This window comes from Asterias rubens, chromosome 6, assembly GCF_902459465.1.
Source record: "Asterias rubens chromosome 6, eAstRub1.3, whole genome shotgun sequence".
Taxonomy (NCBI): domain Eukaryota; kingdom Metazoa; phylum Echinodermata; class Asteroidea; order Forcipulatida; family Asteriidae; genus Asterias; species Asterias rubens.
The window spans coordinates 4,697,850-4,717,516 of NC_047067.1; the positions used below are offsets into that span (position 1 = coordinate 4,697,850).

At 42.0% G+C, this 19,667-nt stretch overlaps 2 protein-coding genes across 5 annotated transcripts; one reads left to right on the top strand and one right to left on the bottom strand.

The window, feature by feature from the left end:
• The first annotated feature begins 403 nt into the window (after window positions 1-403).
• On the top strand, window positions 404-11,959 carry LOC117291764. Of its 4 annotated transcripts, XM_033773662.1 has the most exons (8): window positions 404-986; window positions 2,197-2,279; window positions 6,754-6,806; window positions 7,994-8,090; window positions 8,612-8,671; window positions 9,405-9,740; window positions 11,064-11,126; window positions 11,683-11,959. In XM_033773662.1, the coding sequence occupies exons 5-8, from the start codon at window positions 8,617-8,619 to the stop codon at window positions 11,853-11,855; spliced, it is 627 nt and encodes a 208-aa protein (XP_033629553.1). In that variant the 5' UTR covers window positions 404-986; window positions 2,197-2,279; window positions 6,754-6,806; window positions 7,994-8,090; window positions 8,612-8,616; the 3' UTR covers window positions 11,856-11,959. The 4 variants fall into 4 exon arrangements, with proteins under 4 accessions (XP_033629553.1, XP_033629555.1, XP_033629552.1 ...); XM_033773664.1 differs by lacking the exon at window positions 7,994-8,090; XM_033773661.1 differs by lacking the exon at window positions 2,197-2,279.
• Window positions 11,960-12,852: 893 nt separating this feature from the next.
• LOC117291289 lies at window positions 12,853-19,338 on the bottom strand. The gene has a single exon (XM_033772923.1). It carries the CDS (start codon window positions 19,336-19,338, stop codon window positions 12,853-12,855), a length of 6,486 nt encoding a protein of 2,161 aa, XP_033628814.1.
• Between the last annotated feature and the right edge of the window lie 329 nt (window positions 19,339-19,667).

A 19,667-nucleotide genomic window follows, 5' to 3' on the forward strand; every position in this document is an offset into this window, starting at 1 on the left:
CTAAAGTAAATAGTTATTTGTTTTAAAAAACACTAACACATAGATGCTAATATTCGCAGATCAGCTGAAGAAGGACGCAACACAACAGGAAACAACTGAGCTTAAGATGCTGATGCTGGACCGGGATGCGTGGAAGGCGACCATCAGAGGCTCCCGAGACGGCGTCGACTGAAGACAACCTCCCACTCAACTATACAACTAAAACACAACGAAGACGCAATAAGCAGTGGTACGCCTTGTCACATATCGAGCAACACGTGGCTTGTACAAGTACCGCCCCCCCCCCTCCCCCCACAAAAAAAAGAGATACACCAACCCCTTTAAGAAAATGATTAGCATGCATTATATATTGTCTGGATCCCGGTAATTTTATTTCATGTTCAGCAGACACAGGCAATTCTACTTATCACCTTGTGCACAACGTTTTTCGTTTTGAAACAGCATCAGTCAACAATCTTTCAGAAATATTATATAGAAAAGAGATAATTAAATCGGCTAAGATTCAGTTTACTAGAACTTCTGGGTGTGAATATCAACTCATTCACTACTGTGTGATGTGAATGAATGGCGATGTAAACAAGTCGAGTCTAAGAATGCCACTTGCTTTGGTGCGGTGTAACAAATCGATATAATGTGCAGCATGACTAACTAAAAGAAATCCCAGGGGAAAACCACTTGGCACAATATGAATTAATTATCATAAATTAATTATCATAAAACCGCTCATCAATCAAGTTTGTAAAATAACTCGTCTCCGTTGTAGAAATTGTTTCGTTTTATTTTTAAAAACTTACATCAATCGGGGATTCCCACTCCGAGCAAGGTTTATTGCAAAATGCGTAGGTAGAAATATTCGGGCTAGTCCTATAAAACACACGTTTCCTGGTCATATAATAGAGTTCCACCACAACGAGATGGGCTGAAACAGTCACGACAAAACTGGCATTGTCAGCAACAGGACACAGCAGGAATATTTTCTGTCGAAGGTAAGCATAATCTTGGGAATGAATTGGCACGATTTTATTGACACACCTTCATTCCTGTTAAAGGCAATTCCTACATGTTTTCGTGTTCGTCCGCTTTCTGGGCAACTGTCTAGTGATCAACAACGCAACGGTGGTGCGTGTCGGTACATTGGCCATGTTCGAAACCATGGATTGGATTGGTGTTCGGCTCCGGCCTCAGATGCTGTCGAGCTATTTTGAAAACGTGCACTTTTGGTAAGGGTTCAAATTATGTGGACGGAGCCTAAGCCAGAGCTCAAGCCGTGTTTCGAAAAGGCCCATAAACAATGCATTTCTTTGAACCGTCTTGATGTATTCACATTTTCAACTGTCATGTTACTTCCTCCTACCTTTATAAACGAATATTGACCATTACTATAAACTACTCAATGAAATCCGTAGAAACGTCAGCCACAACGGGTAGCCCTGCTCTATTCGGCTCAGATTCAACAGGCTGGCTGGCAGTCAGAGTAAAAACATAAAAGAGCAAAAGCCTCTAGAGCAATTAGGCTCTAACTAATGGTCGAGATAAGCGTAGTTTTGTTCATTGATTTAGCTCCTGCTTAGCCTATAATTACAGCAAAGTGCAACCATTGTTCCTACCAGACTAAGGTGACCGTGCAGTCAATATTTCATGTTATAATTTCCACAATCTGCGGTTTTTTTTTTGGGGGGGGGGGTGTTTTTTGTGGTGGGGGGGGGGGGGGGGCTATTTTACTCAGAATTGTATTGTTAAGCATTTTGTCTTTTGGGCCTTCGAGGCTTCATAACAGCTACGTTATTTTATACTTTAGTTATACGTGAGAACATACAATGGCTGTACTCGGTTGGTTGGTAATCAAGGTAAAGATTATGCGATGGAAAACTTACTGGATTTATAAGTACATGAGCTTTCAATAATATAAAGCATATTGATGAAATGGCGGGGTTAATACAAATCTTTGAACTGTTACCCCATTGCCTGCTGCGCAGTACACACAAGCAGAAGTGGTTTATGATGTCAAAGGTTAACGCGTCTACTACACTGGGTTTGCTGAAAAAAGAAAGGGAACTTCCATGGCGTAGCTCCTTTGGGTAATTTAACATAACAGAACCTCATAAAGCTGCTACGGGAACATGAGTGAACCTGACACCGTAATGTGGAAATTTTCTCAACAATCCTTTTAAATGATAGACTTTCATTTCAAATCAGGATATATTTACTCCGGGTGACGCTAAAACGATGAGTTGGGAAAGTAACGCAATTGTACCTGCAGTAAACAACCCACTTGATAGGTAAGCATTATTCTCTGAGGACACAAAAATTCACAACAGTACATATTGGGTTGGCTTATGTGTATCAGCTTCAAGTGCTTAATTTATTGAACCATGTACACCACATTGGTTAATTACCAATTGGGCACATAATCTCTTGCCCCATCTTTACATGTATTCATGGGTACAACTTCAGGCAGGTCACACTCTGCTTGCGTAAAAACTCATACGATCCACGCGTTTGCCGCTAGTTGTACTCGACTCGTGGACGCCGCCATGACAGCTACCGGAGGGTAACGGATGACTCAATACGGCACTAAAAATTGACTACTTTCGCTTGCTGTGCGCAGACATCGCATGACGTAATGCTACCGTATTTGGTCATTCGGAAAACTGAACACAGCGGAAAGTTGAAACCGCCACACCGGGCCCGGATTACTTGGCAACCTGCCATAAAATTACTTAGCAACCTGCCATAAAATTACTTGGCAACCTGCCATAAACAAATGTGGACAAACACACTTGCCCACAAAACCACAGACAAGAGGGGTCTTCTTACATGTCAAATAGGCATCAATGTTCTATAATTATGTGATCGCACCGCTTGTACACCTATCATTACAGTACTGCTAGCCCCACTTGAAATAGAAGGTGCAAGCAAGAGTTGTTATAACATTAAGGTAATTAAATATTCTTCCATCGCTTGTACACGCAATTGGAATGTACACAAATATAGCCCCAACGGAAATTATAGGTGCTACAGTGTAGTTATGGAAGAACATTTGGTGATTCAAGGTAGTTTACATATTGTATATCATTACGAAATTATCTTAAAGGCATGGACACTTTTGGTAACATTACTCAAGATAATTGTAGCATGAAAAACTTACTTGGTAATGAGCAAAGGAGAGCCGTCAGTATAAAACATTGTGAGAAACGGCTCCTTCTGAAGTAAACGTTGTTTTGTCACTCAAATGAAAAAATACCTCAGCTAAAGCCTTTTTTTATGCATCTGAAAGCACACAAAGTTGTGCAACAAGGGTGTTTTTCTTCCATTATTCTCTTGCAACTTCGATGACCAATTGAGCCCAAACTTTCACAGGTTTGTTATTTTATGCAATTATGTTGAGATACACTATAAGTGAGATGGTCTTCGACAATTACCACAAAATGTTCAGACGTAGACTTCACCAATTATTTCTTACTTAGGATTGATCTTATGACTAAGGACGAGTCCCAGCCTTGCACTAACATGTAGACCTTAATATTAATCCTAAGTTAGGACTAGTTACTCATCCTATTAAACTTGAGATAGGGTTAATCCCTTAGCGTTTCGTGAAATCGGCTGCAATGACTTTTAGTCACTTTCTGACCTTGTGATCTCCAAAGGCAAACGATTTTAGAAAGGTGGAAATAAAAAGCTCTACTATAAGCACATCGGAACAAACCCATGCAGTTCCAGAACCGTTCATGGTGTTTTAATAATAATATTGAAGTGTTATATGGCGCACGGGATCTACCAACATGGTACTCAAAGCGCTTAGTATGTCTATTATACAGAAAGAGAGGTTATTGAAAGTTATGACTTCTGAGACCCATGGAGCACCTTATAATGATTTACAATGTAATAAGGTATATAGTAATAATTATTGTATGTTTTACTCTTTGTATATATGCATACGCAATTCGGCTTTTTATAATAATAATTAGCTACGGCACATTCAGCAGCCACAGCCAGGAACACCGGGGCGAACCCCCTTCTCTTTTCGATAAGTGCACTGGTTTCTTTTCAACGCGTTACACAACACATTGGACCAACGGCTTTACGTTCCATCCGAAGGACGAAGCAATGGTTAAGTGTCTTGCTTAAAGACATAAGTGTCACGGCTGAGACTGTCTTTTACCTCAGCCTGACGGATTTCACTCTATACATTTCAAATTGTTTATGACAGAGCGGGAAGTTCCACTAAATAGTTCCCTTCCGCAAACATGAATTGGCCAGACGAACATCCAATTTATATTTTATCAGCAGCAAACTGTTCAATTTGAAGCCTCTTGTTTGATCCGGCCATGGTTAAGGACTTTGGACCATTAGAAAGATACTGCTGAAACAAAGCCTTCAAATTTCAATTTTGGATTTTGTGTTCATCCTTTCGGAAAGCAAAGAGTTGTTTGTGATAAATTTGTGCCATTTATTAAATCAATGGATAGAAAATGTATGTTCCAAACAATACTGACAATCTTGAAAGATTCTAGCATTATTCTGGGTTTGTGGCCCAGCCCACACGCATGTGTAATGCACAGGTTAAGTAGCCTTGCTCAAGGCAGTCGCATTATTCGCTCCGAAAAGACGCCGCTGTAAACCCACCCGTATACCCTGTGCGTGGTGCGTGCGATCACAACGCATGACCCACCCGTATACACACTGTCACATCGTACGACTAATAATAAGTCATCCGCACTCGTACCACTAACCGCATGCGGAGGCCGTCAGGCCGACAGCCTTGTCGGGTCTGTATTTTCCGGGTTGAATGTGTTGTATTGAAAATTTTCCAAAAGTGGAAAAAATTGGGGGTGGGGGGGGGCTCTCGGATATGCTAGTATGCAGACATGAATATGTATATCTTTCGTCAGACCTATCAGACAACACAGGATGTGAGGTAAATGAATTATTCATTTTGACGTCCAATCACGCACTTCCCTTATCACGACCTTTGGGCCCTATCATGCGTCCGTGGTGGTGGTGTGTGATGTAAACATGTCTCGTCTTTCGCGGGCATTATGGTAATGAGCTGACCGTGGGAACTCTTCGCTTATTATAGTAATGAGGTCAGTGGCTTCAACACAGACCCTACAAGGCTGTCGGCCTGACGGCCTGACGGCCGACGCATGCGGATAGTGTATGGGGGCATCGTGTCGTGCGATGTTACGCACAGTGAATACGGGTGGGTTTTTATACAGCGGCGGTCTTTTTTCGGAGTGAATAATTCGACTGCCTTGAGCAAGGCTACAGGTTAAGCTGCACGTTACGCGAGCAAACACTAACAAATTGTGTAGTTTCTAGGTAACGTCACCACCTTATTTCATGCTCAGGTATATGACGTCTGCATGTACATGTACATACCTGACGTGAAAATTTTTAACTTAACGTATGCTAAAAACGTGAGATTTTAACAACCACATTTTAAGAAGTTCACGTTCACGTAATTGCTTGTGTCACGTGCAGCTAAACTTTCCTAATATCAGCCCTTCAATTTGAGACACAAAAACGGTACATGGAATCTTTAAAAGCAGCCATCAATCATATCACGGCTGCATAAAATCTTTGCTTTTATCGTTATGGCCACGTGAACCAACCAGTGTTTTGTTATACGATACTGGGCAACCACACATGTGGCTCGACTGTATGATACCGCGTCCTTATAGATGTTGTTTGATACTAATTCTTGATAAACAGATCTGATCAGTGGCAGATTCAGGGAGGGGCAGTGGGATTGACCCCCCCCCCCCCCCCCCCACCATGAGATATTACAATTGAGTTAATAAATACAATAAATAGATATAGTGGTTTCTTATAATAGCGCGCATATCTGTCAATCGGTCTTGCTAGCAAGGACACAGGCGTCACGACTGTGTTTAAAGGATTAGGGTCTTTATGTAACACAACACGTTATAACCACAGATTTACATTAAACTTACACCGTTTGAAGCTTATGATAAACTGAGGTAGTTTAATGTCAATCTGTGGACATTGTGTTTTGTGTCCTACAAAAAGTACCCAGACCATTTTACTTAATTTTATTACTAATTAAATGCTCACACAACTGTTTAAGAAGCATCTCTGCATCTTGATTTAGATTTTAGAAAATCTCGAGAAACCTTGATTACTTTTTTTCTAATCAATGTCTATCCTAAACTAAAATTCCCAAAATGAGTTAATGGGATCCCGAAATGCCCTAAATTGGAAGTAAACATTTACTAGTTCGCTCTTTTGAGAGTGAAAGTCAATCTGTGTCACTCTTTTTGAGTGAAATTGAAACAAACTTCACTTTAAATCGAATTGAAAGAACCTGTCTTTCACTCTAAAAAAAAACAAAAAAAAGAGTTGTCCTCCATAATACATTATGGCTCTCTGCAAGAATGGTATGGCGGACAAAACGAGTCGCAGAGTATGTCTTGTATCATTTCATTAATCCCTACACTAGAAATTGCCTCAATATTTGGTGAATCAGAAACTGTCTTGTGTTACCGAAAATTCAGGAGTCTTATTCATGAGTCTTATTCATGAGTCTTACGCTAGGCGTGGGTGTCATTCAGCGCGCATAAAATCTTGCGCAGCATCTCCGATAGATTTCAAGACCCTGGATTTCAAGAACGCCGGACGCGAATGGGGAATTCCCAAATTGTGAAATGACAAAAACAATATAAAACCTTCCAGGGCTCATATTATTGATGGAAATTTGCGTATTTTATTTCATTCCATCACTTGTTTCAGGACAGACAGACGGACATCAGTGAGCACAACATCACTTTAGAATCATAACACAGGTAGGCCGTTTTGTTGACTCCTTTAGAACTCAATGACATCCGTAGACTATCAAATATTATATCGCATCGCATGCCAATATTATTATTATTCCCCAACAGGTTGTTTTTCTTTTCAGAATGTTCTTATTTTGTGCAATGTTCTTGATACATAATTTGGGATGGAACAATACACAGTGTCTGTAAATACACAATTCTGAATGGTATTGTAGACCTATTCATGTGTCATCCTTTCGTCCCTCAATTACAAATATGTTTCAGGAAATGTTTTTTTTTTCAAGTTCACAATGTCTTCGATTCAAGGAAATGATAATTATTTTGTCCCTGGGAACACGGATTTTCAAGTTGTTTTGATGTCTATTAAAAACTGTTTTTTTTTGCAAATGGTTTTTTAATTTGAAGTGAAGCATCCACGTTTCGATGACTCCCTGATAAGGCTATCGATGCTTGATTTATCGAACAATTTCCGGGTTCATGACCTATTCTAACATACCCTTAAATAACAATACAAAATCAATGGCCGGAGGGGGGGGGGTTCTTGATAACATCTCTTTGCTGTATTTTTTAACCATATATTTATGATATTTAATCATACCCATGGGCATCGTGCCAGAAAAATTATGAAAGCTGATAGTATTTCACCCATCCAATGCCTCTCATGTGATAGTCATGTGTTTCGTCTCCCTCCGTTGAACTGTTAATGAATTTAAATATTAAAGGAGTATTACAGAATTGGTAAGAAAAACTCGTCTATGATCACAGATTTACATGAAACTTACATGGTCTAATGATGATGATTTATAATAGTACAAAACATCCCTTGAAATATTTACGTCTGAAATGTCATATTTGATGAGAAATAATTTCCCATTCGGAGTTTATCGCTCGGTGAGCGTTTTTTTTTATTTTTGTGTGTGAATCGATGTCATGTAAAATATGTAATCAGTTTTTCATTATTTTCTCGTGCCGAAGATGGCCAATCGATCTCAAACTTCAATAGGTTTGTCAGTTTATGTATCTGGTGGATTCAATAAAGTGCTTACACTGCCAGCAACTGTTTTGTTAGAAAAAAACAATTCTGTAATGTTCCTTTAAGTGATGTACTGCGTCATGAAGGCGGTATGGACATACTTTAAAAACAGTGTGATTGTGCAACAAGGGGAATCCCAATAATAAATCCAACATTACAGATTGCGACTTTCTCCGCTGACGACGCAGTTAAAAGGCATTGACTAGGCTCGCTCGTTTGCTTTGAAGCTGCAGTGGTCGACAAACAGTATAGATTAGGTATGTCTTGAATTGTTTTCAAATGGGATGAAATAAAATGGGATGTTTGCATGAGAAATGAATTTCCCGGTATATCTGTGAAGCTTTTCCTTATAACCAATTTAAACGGTTTTATTTGGACAAGATACAAAACAATTCTTGTCATTCATGTTCAAAATCAGCAAGGCATTAATATTGTTTTCTATTTTTGATTTGTTTTTCACGTGTTTAGTCTTATTACTAAATGACCTCGGGATAGTACATTTTATGCATTTTCGAATCAATTGATATGTTGCTGAACCTTTGCCAGTCTAGGTACTACACCACAAAAAAAGGTTAAACAAACAAACAAACAATGGACACCAACACCCCAACATGGTTTGGTCATAGTGGTAATGAGTCGGCCCGAAATAAAAATGTTGTTATTTTAATTCGAACGCCTATACTAACATAAGTAGGCCACCTAAATCTTCCAATCAAACAAAACCGAGGTTGGAAGAAATTATTAATTGTATATGTACATTATAATTGTCTTTTTGTAGGCAGAATGGGAAATGCTAAGTACCTGCCGATTATCCTGACTCTCGTAAGCACGTTGCTGGGTAAGTGTCAATATCAGTTGAAAAATAACGCTATATGCAACCTGCAGTTGTGACAGTTGGGCTCTAATAAATTTATAATTCTGCTTACCGCGGCGTTCTGCACTTACACATTATGACACATTTAATCATTCCAATATAATCTTAAAGACACTGGACATAGTTGGTAATTACTCAAAGTAGTTGTGAGCAATAACTTTCTTGGTAACTAACAGTAGGAAGCTGTTGATACAGACATTGAACATTGTGAGAATTGGCTCCATACCCTCTGAAGTAACGTGTAGTTTTTGAGTAAGAGGCAATTTTCACTCAAATAAAAGCGCTTAAAGGCGTGGACACTATTAGTAATTACTCAAAATAATTGTTAGCATAAAAACTGACTCATTAATAGCTCGCAACTTCGACGACCAGTTGAGTTCAAATTTTCACAGGTTTCGTTATTTTGTGCATATCTTATGACACACCAAGTGAGAAGACTGGTCTTTGACAGTTACCAAATGTGTCCAGGGGTGGATTTCACAAAGAGTTAGGACTAGTCTTATCTTGAGTTAGGACGAGTTACTAGTCCTAACTTAGGACTAGCTGTACGTTTTTGATATCGCTTAGGACTAGTCCTAAGTAGGGCTAGTCCTAACTCTTTGTGAAATCGACCCCTGTGTCTTTACATTTGTGCAACAAGGTTTTTATATTTTTTTATTTTTCATGTTTGTTGATTATTTTTTAACTACACAACCAGAAATCACAGCGACTTTGGTGACGATCCACTCGCCCGGAGGCCACGTAGGAGAGGAATTTAACGTTCACTGCATCGTGAGGAACCACGATGGGTTGGCAGAGTTCTTCCGTTACAAGGAGGACGGGACAATGGGATTCATCCCCAATGGTAATGCAACAAAGTACGGGGTCTTTCGGTGTGATAAGACAGAGGGTGGCGTCAGTGGAGAAGACTCTGTGCTGACTGTTATTAAGGCTACGGTTTCAGACAGCGGGAAGTACGGGTGTGTGCCTAGAGACGTGGACGGTGGATTCAAATGGGATGACAAGGCGCTGATCAACATCACGGTCAGATCAGGTAAGGTTTGAAGGCAGTGGACACTATTGGTAGTTACTCAAAATAATTATTAGCATAAAACCTTTCTTGGTGACAAGTAATGGGGAGAGGTTGATGGTATAAAACATTGTGAGAAACAGCTCCCTCTGAAGTGACATAGTTTTGGAGAACGAAGTAATTTTCCACGAATTTGATTTCGAGACCTCAGATTTAGAACTTGAGGTCTCGAAATCAACCATCTAAACGCACACACCTTCGTGTGACAAGGGTGTTTTCTTCTTTCATTATTATCTCGCAACTTTGATGACCGATTGAGCTCAAATTTTCACAGGTTTGTTATTTTATGCATGTGTTGAGATAAACCAACTGTGAAGGCTAGTCTGTGACAATTACCAATAGTGTCCACTGCCTTTAAAGCCATTGGACACTTTCGGTAAACAGTATTTTGTCCAAGGCCCACACTGCGTGTATCACAACTTCTATATCAATTAACAAACCTGTGAAATTTTAGGCTCAATCGGTCATCGGAGTCGGGAGAAAATAACGGGAAAACCCACCCTTGTTTCCGCACGTTTCGCCGTGTCATGACATGTGTTTAAAATAAATCCGTAATTCTCGATATCGAGAATTGATATTGTTTTATTGTTTTCTCAAAAAAGAAAGCATTTTAATGGAATAATATTTCAAGAGAAGTCTTTCACCATTATCTTCTGTAAACCCTGTGGTAAATCTGTGAACTTTTATTTGTTTCTGTACCGAAAGTGTCCAACGGCTTAAAAGTCACTGGGAACTTTTTGTAATTGTCAAAGACCAGCATTCTCACTTGGTGTATCCCAATGTTTTGCATAAAATAACAAATATGTGAACATTTGGGCTCAATTGGTCATCGAAGTTGCAGGAGAATAATGAATGAAAAACACACCTGTTGCACCAATTACTTTGTGTGCTTTCAGATGCTTAATCAAACTTAAAATGCTTTAGTTGAACTTGAATCCTTTTATTATTTGAGTGAGAAATTATCTCTCTCTGAAAAACAACTTTAGTTTTTAAAGCTATCAACTTTATTTTTGAGTAATCAGTATACCTTTGGTTGTTGGAACAGTGTGAAGTGGTTATGTCCACACAGGAGGAATAATCCCTTACATTGCATACACAATCTAAGAAGCGTTACAGAGAAAGTAAAGCATCTCAAATTTTAGGGAATAACAATTGATACATGTTTACATAAACACACCACTTCGAAGTGTTTCTCATTTATGCTGATTTTTGTTCCCTGTTATAATTGTGTTGTCACACTTCCATTGCTAAATACTGTTCCTATACTGCAAATTCTTGTATCTGCAGCATGCTCAGGGGCGGACGACAAAAGACCGTCGTCATTAACAACAGACACAAACCAAGACGCAGGTAAGATATTTGGTAAACTCAGTGACGATATAAGCCCCCCCCCCCCCCACCTCCTTATCCCCTCCCCCTATCACAAACACACACACTTAAAAGGTGTGGGTAGTTTTTGTAGGACACAAAACACAATGTCCACAGATCAACAATAAACTTGAACGGTTTAAAGAACTGAATAATAGAAAGCTTCCTGAAAATATTACTTGCTGAAGTGCTGTAGTTTTTGAGAAATGAGTAAAACGAGTTTACGAAAATTATTTCAGCATGTAAAACGCATTTTCGTGACGTTGTGTTACTCATTTCTAAAAAAGTATAGTCACCTCTCAGCACGTTAGTGATATTGTAAGGGAAGCCTTCTACTCTCATTATCTTCAAGTTCGTGGAACACAACTAAATGCTTTTTACCAGAATGGGGTTATCACTATCAGCCAAAACGCCATTTCTCATGCGCCATCTTTGAATGGTACCTTGCTCATTTTTGATGAGTACTTCTTTAAGTGGCCATGCCAGTCTACAAGCCTGAAATTGTGTTATACTAACAAAAAACAAAATTTTCTTTCAGGGTACGATAAGAATAAACAATTGCGAACGGATGGGATCGTTGAACAAAGCTCACAGTCGCCTGTTGCAGTAATTTTGCTATCAGTGGGGTTCGCAGTGTCGACATGTGTCGCAGTGGTTTTATTTGTGATGCTGTACCGTGAACGAAGGCATAGAGCCAATAGGGCTATTTAAGGTTTGTACACATGTAGTTCTGTAGTTAATATTCATTTGGTCCTCGACATTAAAAGCACTACAGACACTTTTAGTAATTACTCAAAACAATTATAAAGAGCAATGGGGAGTGTAGGACTGAAGGTAGTAGCTCGATTGTAGCAACATAAAAACTGGTTGGATATTTATAAATCTAGGAAACTTGTAAATCCTCAGTGTTACTGCTGGCCGATAAACACAAATAAGAAAGTCAATGGAATCTTGTTCTGATCTGACTGTGATTGATAGAGAATTTATTTCTTTCTGTTCTTGATCCTCTATTCCTTTCTTATAATCTTGTTTTACGTTGGTTTGTTGGTTTGCTTGAAGTTGTTTACTTGTTTACTTGTTGTTATGCTGAAATAACAATAGAGAAATACATAATCAAAACCTGATACATATACAGCCAAAACATGAATAGCCCTAGACACAGTTATAATGTTTTAAAGTCTGACATAATTAAGGCTGTATGCAGCCGCCCTGTGAAGAACTGCAGGTATGGAACCCTAAATGCATGAACATGTACATGAATATATAACCCCATACAAACTCTGACCATGTGACTAAATCTCAAATGTTTACTGTCAATAAAAACTCCCAAAAACTTGATTTGTCTCCCTTACGGGCTCATAACAATAATAGATCAATTATTAACTGTCAACTCACCCAGTTCAGGTAACGATTGGATTTCAATAACAGGAACAAATGGACCTTTTTTAGTACCAAAAACGGTACAACCTTGAACATTTAACAAAATGGGATTTGGCAAAAAGAAAACGCACAGCGCCCTCAAGCATCAAAAACTAGAAACATTAGCACTGGATTTAGCGCCCTCTTGTGTTAAAAAAGACTAGTTCCAACATGGCCGCCCACAAATTTCTTAAGGAAATTTGCAAAAATCAAATACAACCTTTTTACGGTAACATTAACATATAGGTAGACTTTTAGGCATTCTAAGGCAAACACCTCAATTAGGAACTTAAACAGTACTTGTTTCATAGCTAGAGTAGAGCTTGAATGGAATGCGAGTACGAGTGAGCAGTGCATTGCTCTTGGCAGTATCCCCTTCCTCATACTTGGACAATCTCACAAGCCTGGATACAGGTCGCTTGTACGTCCGTTTGTCCACCTTCACGTTGACAGCTCTGACTCTGTCATCACTGCTTGGAAGCACCTCTGACACAACACCAACTGGCCACTGGGAGCGGGTAAGCTGTGGGTCTGCAATCATCACCACATCTCCAACAGACAGGTTGTCGACCTCTCGCTGCCACTTCTGTCGGGTCTGCAAAGTTGGCAGGTACGAGCGTATGAAGAGACGCCAGAAATGGTCTGCTAAGACCTGACTATGTCGCCAACTGCGGCGGCCCTCATCATAGACTACCATGGGGAGTGCAGGATCGCGCCGCCCCATCAGAAGTATGTTGGGTGTTACTGGATCGATATCTGCCACCTCTGACGATGCATAACCAAGAGGTTTGGAGTTCATGATGCCCTCGGCTTCAGTCAATACAGTGCGCAGAACAGGTTCTGGGACAGTGCGGTCTCCAAGTACTCCTTTGAGTGCGGTCTTGACTGAACGTACTTCGCGCTCCCACAGGCCACCGAAATGGGGTGCGTTAGGGGGGTTGAACCTGAATAACACCTTGTACTTCGCAAGTCGCTTAACCAGCTCTGGCTCCATCTCTTTCAAGGCATTTTCCATCTCTGTTGCGGCACCAGTAAAATTAGTGCCACAGTCGCTTAGTAACTCATAGGGTACTCCTCGCCGGGAAGCAAACCTTCGGTATGCCATTAGGAAGTGATCTGCATCCATTTTCTCCAGAAGTTCTAGATGAATGGCACGGGTCGTCATGCATTTGAACAGAAGGCCCCAGCGTTTCTCCTGTCTTCGTCCAATTGTGACAGTCATTGGACCAAAACAGTCCATTCCTGTTGAGTAGAAAGGAGGCTTGTGCAGTCGCAAGCGGGATTTTGGGAGGTCAGCCATACGAGGGACTCGGGGCTTCTCACGCCAACGGCGACATTCAAAACAGGCATGGAGAACACCTTTTACTGAACTGCGCCCACGGATGATCCAATAGCGACGCCGAAGGTAGGCAAAAACTTGTCCGGTGCCAGCTTGATGACTGAAATGGTTATCAGCATCCTTGATTAGGAGCTTGGTAACTGGGTGATGCTGGTCCAGGACAATTGGATGTAACTCGAAATCAACACAATCCTGTTGAGGCACTTTTCTTAGACGACCCCCAACTCTGATCAACTTCTCAGTTCTGTCTAGCTCGGGTGCGAGCTGGATTAGACGGCTTTCCTTTGATATCTCCTTTCCAGCCTCAAGGGCAGCGATCTCTGCTTTGAAATGATCCATCTGTGCCCGCTGGAGGAGCTGATTCTCAACATCACGCGTCTGGTCAGGAGAGAGAGCACCGGTCACCTGCTCATCAAATGGATACAACTTCTGACCCAATGCATTGACCAAGTCAGTCCAACTCTCAAAAACCGTCAAATCCAGATCATTCACGGGGCCGGTCATGGTCACTCCACAAAAGAGAGCTTTCTTAATCTCACTTGTATCAGCAGATGATGAAGCGCGGGTCTGTGCGAGGACTGGTGCACTTTCACTTTGCCAGGTGTCTGGTGGACCAAGTAGCCATGGTGGTCCTTCACTCCATCTGGAGCCCTTCCCTAGCTCTGCAACTGACAGTCCCCGAGTTATATCATCCGCAGGGTTGTCTGTGGTCCGCACGTAGCGCCATTCCATGCCGTCAGTTAAGGTCTGGATTTCAGCTACACGGGTGCCAACGAAAACTTTGAAGCGACAAGAATCTGACTGAATCCATGTCAGCACCGTGGTAGAATCACTCCACATCATCACATAGTCCAACTCCACAGTTAGGGCTTGGCTCACCAACTGAGCCAGCTGTGCACCAACGAGAGCAGCCATCAGTTCAAGACGTGGCATAGAGGTCAGTCGCTTCGGTGCCACTCGACACTTGGCCAGTACAAAACTCATATAGACTTGCTCATGGTCGTCCACGGAACGCATATATGCAACTGCACCATACAGCCTCTCTGAAGCATCGCAAAAAACATGAAGTGCTCGCTTGACACTAGTACTGTCAACATGTGAGGGAGTGTAACACCGCTGCATCCGTAAAGAGGGAATCTGTTCCAGTTCGAGACACCAGTCCTCCCACCTTTTCCTGATATCAGTGTCGTTGACTTCTTCATCCCAGTCAAGTTTGCTCATCCAGAGTTCTTGGACTATTATCTTAGCTCTTGCTGTGAATGGTGCAATATCACCAAGGGGTTCAAACTGGCTCGCCAGAACTCTCAGAGCAGTACGTTTTGTGAGCAAACGGTTGTCAGGAACTTTGGCTGGATGATACATCTCATCACTCATACAGTCCCAATTGAGACCAAGAGCTGGCTCGGGATTACCCTCAAGTTGATCGAGTGAGAGTGATCTCAAATGGTGATTAGAGCGGGCTGCTGTCGGCAGATTCTCTACCACTTCTGGGTGACTACTGGCATACTTCACCATCTGAAATCCAGATTCCTGTAGACACTGGCGAGTACTAAGAACAAGTTCTTTGGCCTGTTGTTCGGTGTCCCGACTAGCTAGCTGGTTGTCTACGTACGTTTCCAGCTTTATGGTGTCCTGAACAAGAGGGTATCTTTCCTTGCCATCTTCTGCGGTTTTCTGCAATGCGAATGTTGCACAGCAAGGACTGCAGGTCGCTCCGAATGGGAGCACTAACCACTGAAAGACAATCCAAGTATCCATCTGCTCATCCCACCAAAGAAACCGAAACCTGCAACGCTCTTCAGGAGAAAGTCTGACCTGGTGGAACATGGCTGTTATGTCACCAGACACAGCAACTCGACCTTGTCGAAAACGCAACAGCACTTCTAGCAGAGAAGAATTTAGGGTAGGTCCTGCCAACAGCTCGTCATTCAAGTTCTGGCCTGCAAACTCAAATGAGCAGTTGAACACTAGCCTGTACTTGCCACTACTGTGAACCACATGATACGGGATGTACCAACCCTGTTGTTCCTTTGCCGCAATTTCCTCGACTGTTCCGAGTTCTTCTACATGTCCCTGGTCTTTGAGTTTCTGCATATACGTTTTGCAGTATTCCGCCAGCTTAGGGTCACTTGTCATTTTCTTTCTGTGCGAGCGTGCCAGACCTTGAACGGCTCGTGCTGAACTCTGAGGAATACTTCTGTTCGGTTTCCACAACAGTGGTGTTTCAAGGCGGTGTATTCCCTGAACTTCAACCTGCACAGTCTTCTCTTTGAGAGTCTTGATAGCTAGCTTGTCAAGTCGGGAACGGGTTGCTTCCTTCTCATTGATATGTGGTAGCCGGTCAATTGCCATGAATCTTTCCATCATTTGGTGGAGTGGATATTCTGGCTGTTGACACATCGTAAACAACACCTGATGGCTAGTAGTTGACTTGACACCGGGCTGCTGAAGACCTTGTCTACCCTGAACGGTCCAACCAAAGAGGGTATTCACTGCCACAGGAGAACTTGTTTTGGGACCAGTCCGAACTTCTGTTGAGAGCGTCAACTCTATGTGATCTGCACCAATCAATAGCGCAGGTTGGACTTTGTCCGCAGTGAACAGGGGTAAGTTTCGTAGATGAGGCCACTTTGACTGCAACCTTTCGGCAGACACACTGTAGTCAACCAGTTGAAAATCATCTGCGGTAAACGCACAGTTGATCTGGAACTTCTGACTTTGGTCACCTCTAGCAGAAACGACGAAATCCACACACTTCCCTTTCCAATCAGCATCCCCCATCACGGTTTCAATCCTCAGCGTTTCATCTGGGCCATGAATTTGTAGCTCACTTACAGTCTGCTGAAGAATCATGGTTCGCTCTGCACATTCATCAAGCACACCAAAGGTTTCAATCATCCCCTTCGGTCCATACACAACGAGAGGTACCACCTTTATCAAAACATCACGTTCGTAGCCCACCTTGGGTTTCGACCCAACTCCAGAGCACAGGACAGTACCCCGGTTGTTGACTGTAGACTTCACCACTTCATGCAGACTAGCACGGTGGTCTCCCTGACAATCCTTGCATTTCTTGGGAAATGGGCATTCTCCTTCATGCTTTTTAGCACACTTGTTGCACCGACCCTTATCTTTCAACCATTTTATCTTTTGGTCACAGTTCAGCTTCTTGAACTCTTCACATGTCTCCAGATAATGACCCAACTCGCTGACACCACAATAAAGGCAAGTGATCCTATCACCGATTCCTCCTTTGGAAGCGTTGGAGTTCTTAGCAGGAGTTGACGTCTTGCTTACTCCCTTCGCAGTAGTGGTTACACACACCTGTGGGTTTGGAGCTGCTATCTGCGCTGTGTATGTTCTGGTTACTGGAAAATCTGGACCTTTTGGATGAGGTCGTTTGCGTTCTTGCTGGGGGCGTTCTTTCTTACCCGACTTGAACTTACGAGATTGTTCCAGAAGAATTAATCCCACTGGACCAGTCTTATCTTCAAGCCACTCACTGAGATTAAGCACTGTATACTTCTGTCCTTCAGATTTCTTCCACATTTTGGACAAGAACTCTGTGTGTAGTCTGTCCGGTAACTTTTGAGCTAATTCAACAGCATACTTATGATTCTTCAACTCTGCCTTGAACTTCAGGTGAGTCGCGGTCTGAATCATAGTCACTAGTTCATCGGAGAAATCTCTCAATCCAGCCCAGTCATTGTAGGAAAGTGATGGCCGAGTTTCCAGCTGACTAAGCAAGCCCTGCACTATTCGTCCGGGATCACCAAAGGATTTGTCAAACTGCTTGATGGTTGCTGCGTATGCTTTATCACCCAGGATCATATTCCTGTCGGCGATAGCTAGTGGGCGTCCTCCCAGATGACTGCGCATGTAGGCAAACTTTGTGGCCTCTGGTATTCTGAACTCTGGTTTGCTCATGATACTATCCCATAATGATCTAAAGGTGACGTATTGTTTCACATTGTGTTCATCATCAAACTTAGGAATGTCAAGCTTGGGCAAACTGTCTACAAACATACCATATCGGTATTGATATGAAGCCTCAGCTCCGGCTTTGTATTTCCTGCCCTTTCGCGATGAAATATCGCCACTGGAAGAGTCATCCTCCTCTGATTTGTCCGAGTCACTTCCACTAAAGCCATTGGACTCACCCACACTGTTGTCGGAAGGCAGTTCTCTCTGATCGAGGGGTGTAGCTGCATGATCAACTGCATCCTTCTGAGATGGTGTGCAGGGGTTCATCACAGGTTGTTGATTAATGGCAACTCCGTGCGATGCTGACACAGTTTGAGTTAAGCTAGTAACTCCAGCCTCCTGAGATGAGTGAACTTTCATAGCTGTGGGCACACTGTTGAGTGTAAAACCTGCAGGTTGCAAGCTTAAACCTGTTGTACATGTATTATGGGAGGGATTAAACAATACATTATTTCCATACATGGGCCCACTGAAGGCCTGGGTATACATAGGCATAGATGTTACTGCAGTAGGAATGCAACAATATGGCACATTATTCTTAGAACTATTAGCAAGCCCCAGTGCTGCACCAGTAATGACACCGGCACCTCTCAAACCCCCAATATTGGTCCCAGAACCATGTCCCTGCCGGTCAGAACTACTGACATGCATCTTAACATGATTATTTGACTGTGTAGGTAAAACAGAGAAAGTGCCTGTGCCATCACTAACATGTACAACATCAGAACTTACAACACCCGAAGAAATACAAGTTTGTTCAAATGTCTGTGAAGTTCCATTTAACCACTGAGATGTTTGAACATCTGGGTTACTGTCAGGTAAATTGTCTATGTATGTAGACTCAACAGCGTTTTCCAGTTCACGCTGAAGTCGTTCAGTCTCCATTTGGATCTCAGCCTGTTCGAAGTCAAACTCAACTTGTCTCTCTCGATGTTCTGCATCTAGACGAGCCTCAGCCGCCAAGCGTTGCGTGCGTATTTCTATCTGGACTCGCTCAAGGTGAATTTCTTCCTCCCTTTCAGCTGCCTCTCGACGAATTTGCGCTTTCTCCTCCTCCGCTACTCTCATCAGATCATGTAATTTCCGGCGTGACTCCTGCTCTGCAAGTCGTCTCTGAATCTCTGATGGGGACACAGACTTTGATGAACTGACTGTCCCTGATGTCCGTCGCGACTTTCCACTGTGCACAGAAGCAGCTTTGTGTGCATCCATGGTTCGCTGGGAGAAAGAAGGATCCCTGTCATGCTGTAGACTTGGCAGGACAATGAATTGATGGTCCTGTACAAGATGACTTGGAACCCTCCGGGGGCGAGGGGTTCGTCCAGTAGCTAGGCTATTTGCAATGGTAGCAGCCGGTGGAGATGGCATAAGATTGGATGGTTGTGTAACATTAACAACAATAGAAGATGGTGTCGTAACTTCCGACACTGTAACTGAAATGTCAGGGTTCATGGTTGTTCCAAGGAATTGTTATCCAATACAAGATAAACCAGTTTCACGAGATTATCCGGCTCGAAGGACCAAATTTGTAGGACTGAAGGTAGTAGCTCGATTGTAGCAACATAAAAACTGGTTGGATATTTATAAATCTAGGAAACTTGTAAATCCTCAGTGTTACTGCTGGCCGATAAACACAAATAAGAAAGTCAATGGAATCTTGTTCTGATCTGACTGTGATTGATAGAGAATTTATTTCTTTCTGTTCTTGATCCTCTATTCCTTTCTTATAATCTTGTTTTACGTTGGTTTGTTGGTTTGCTTGAAGTTGTTTACTTGTTTAC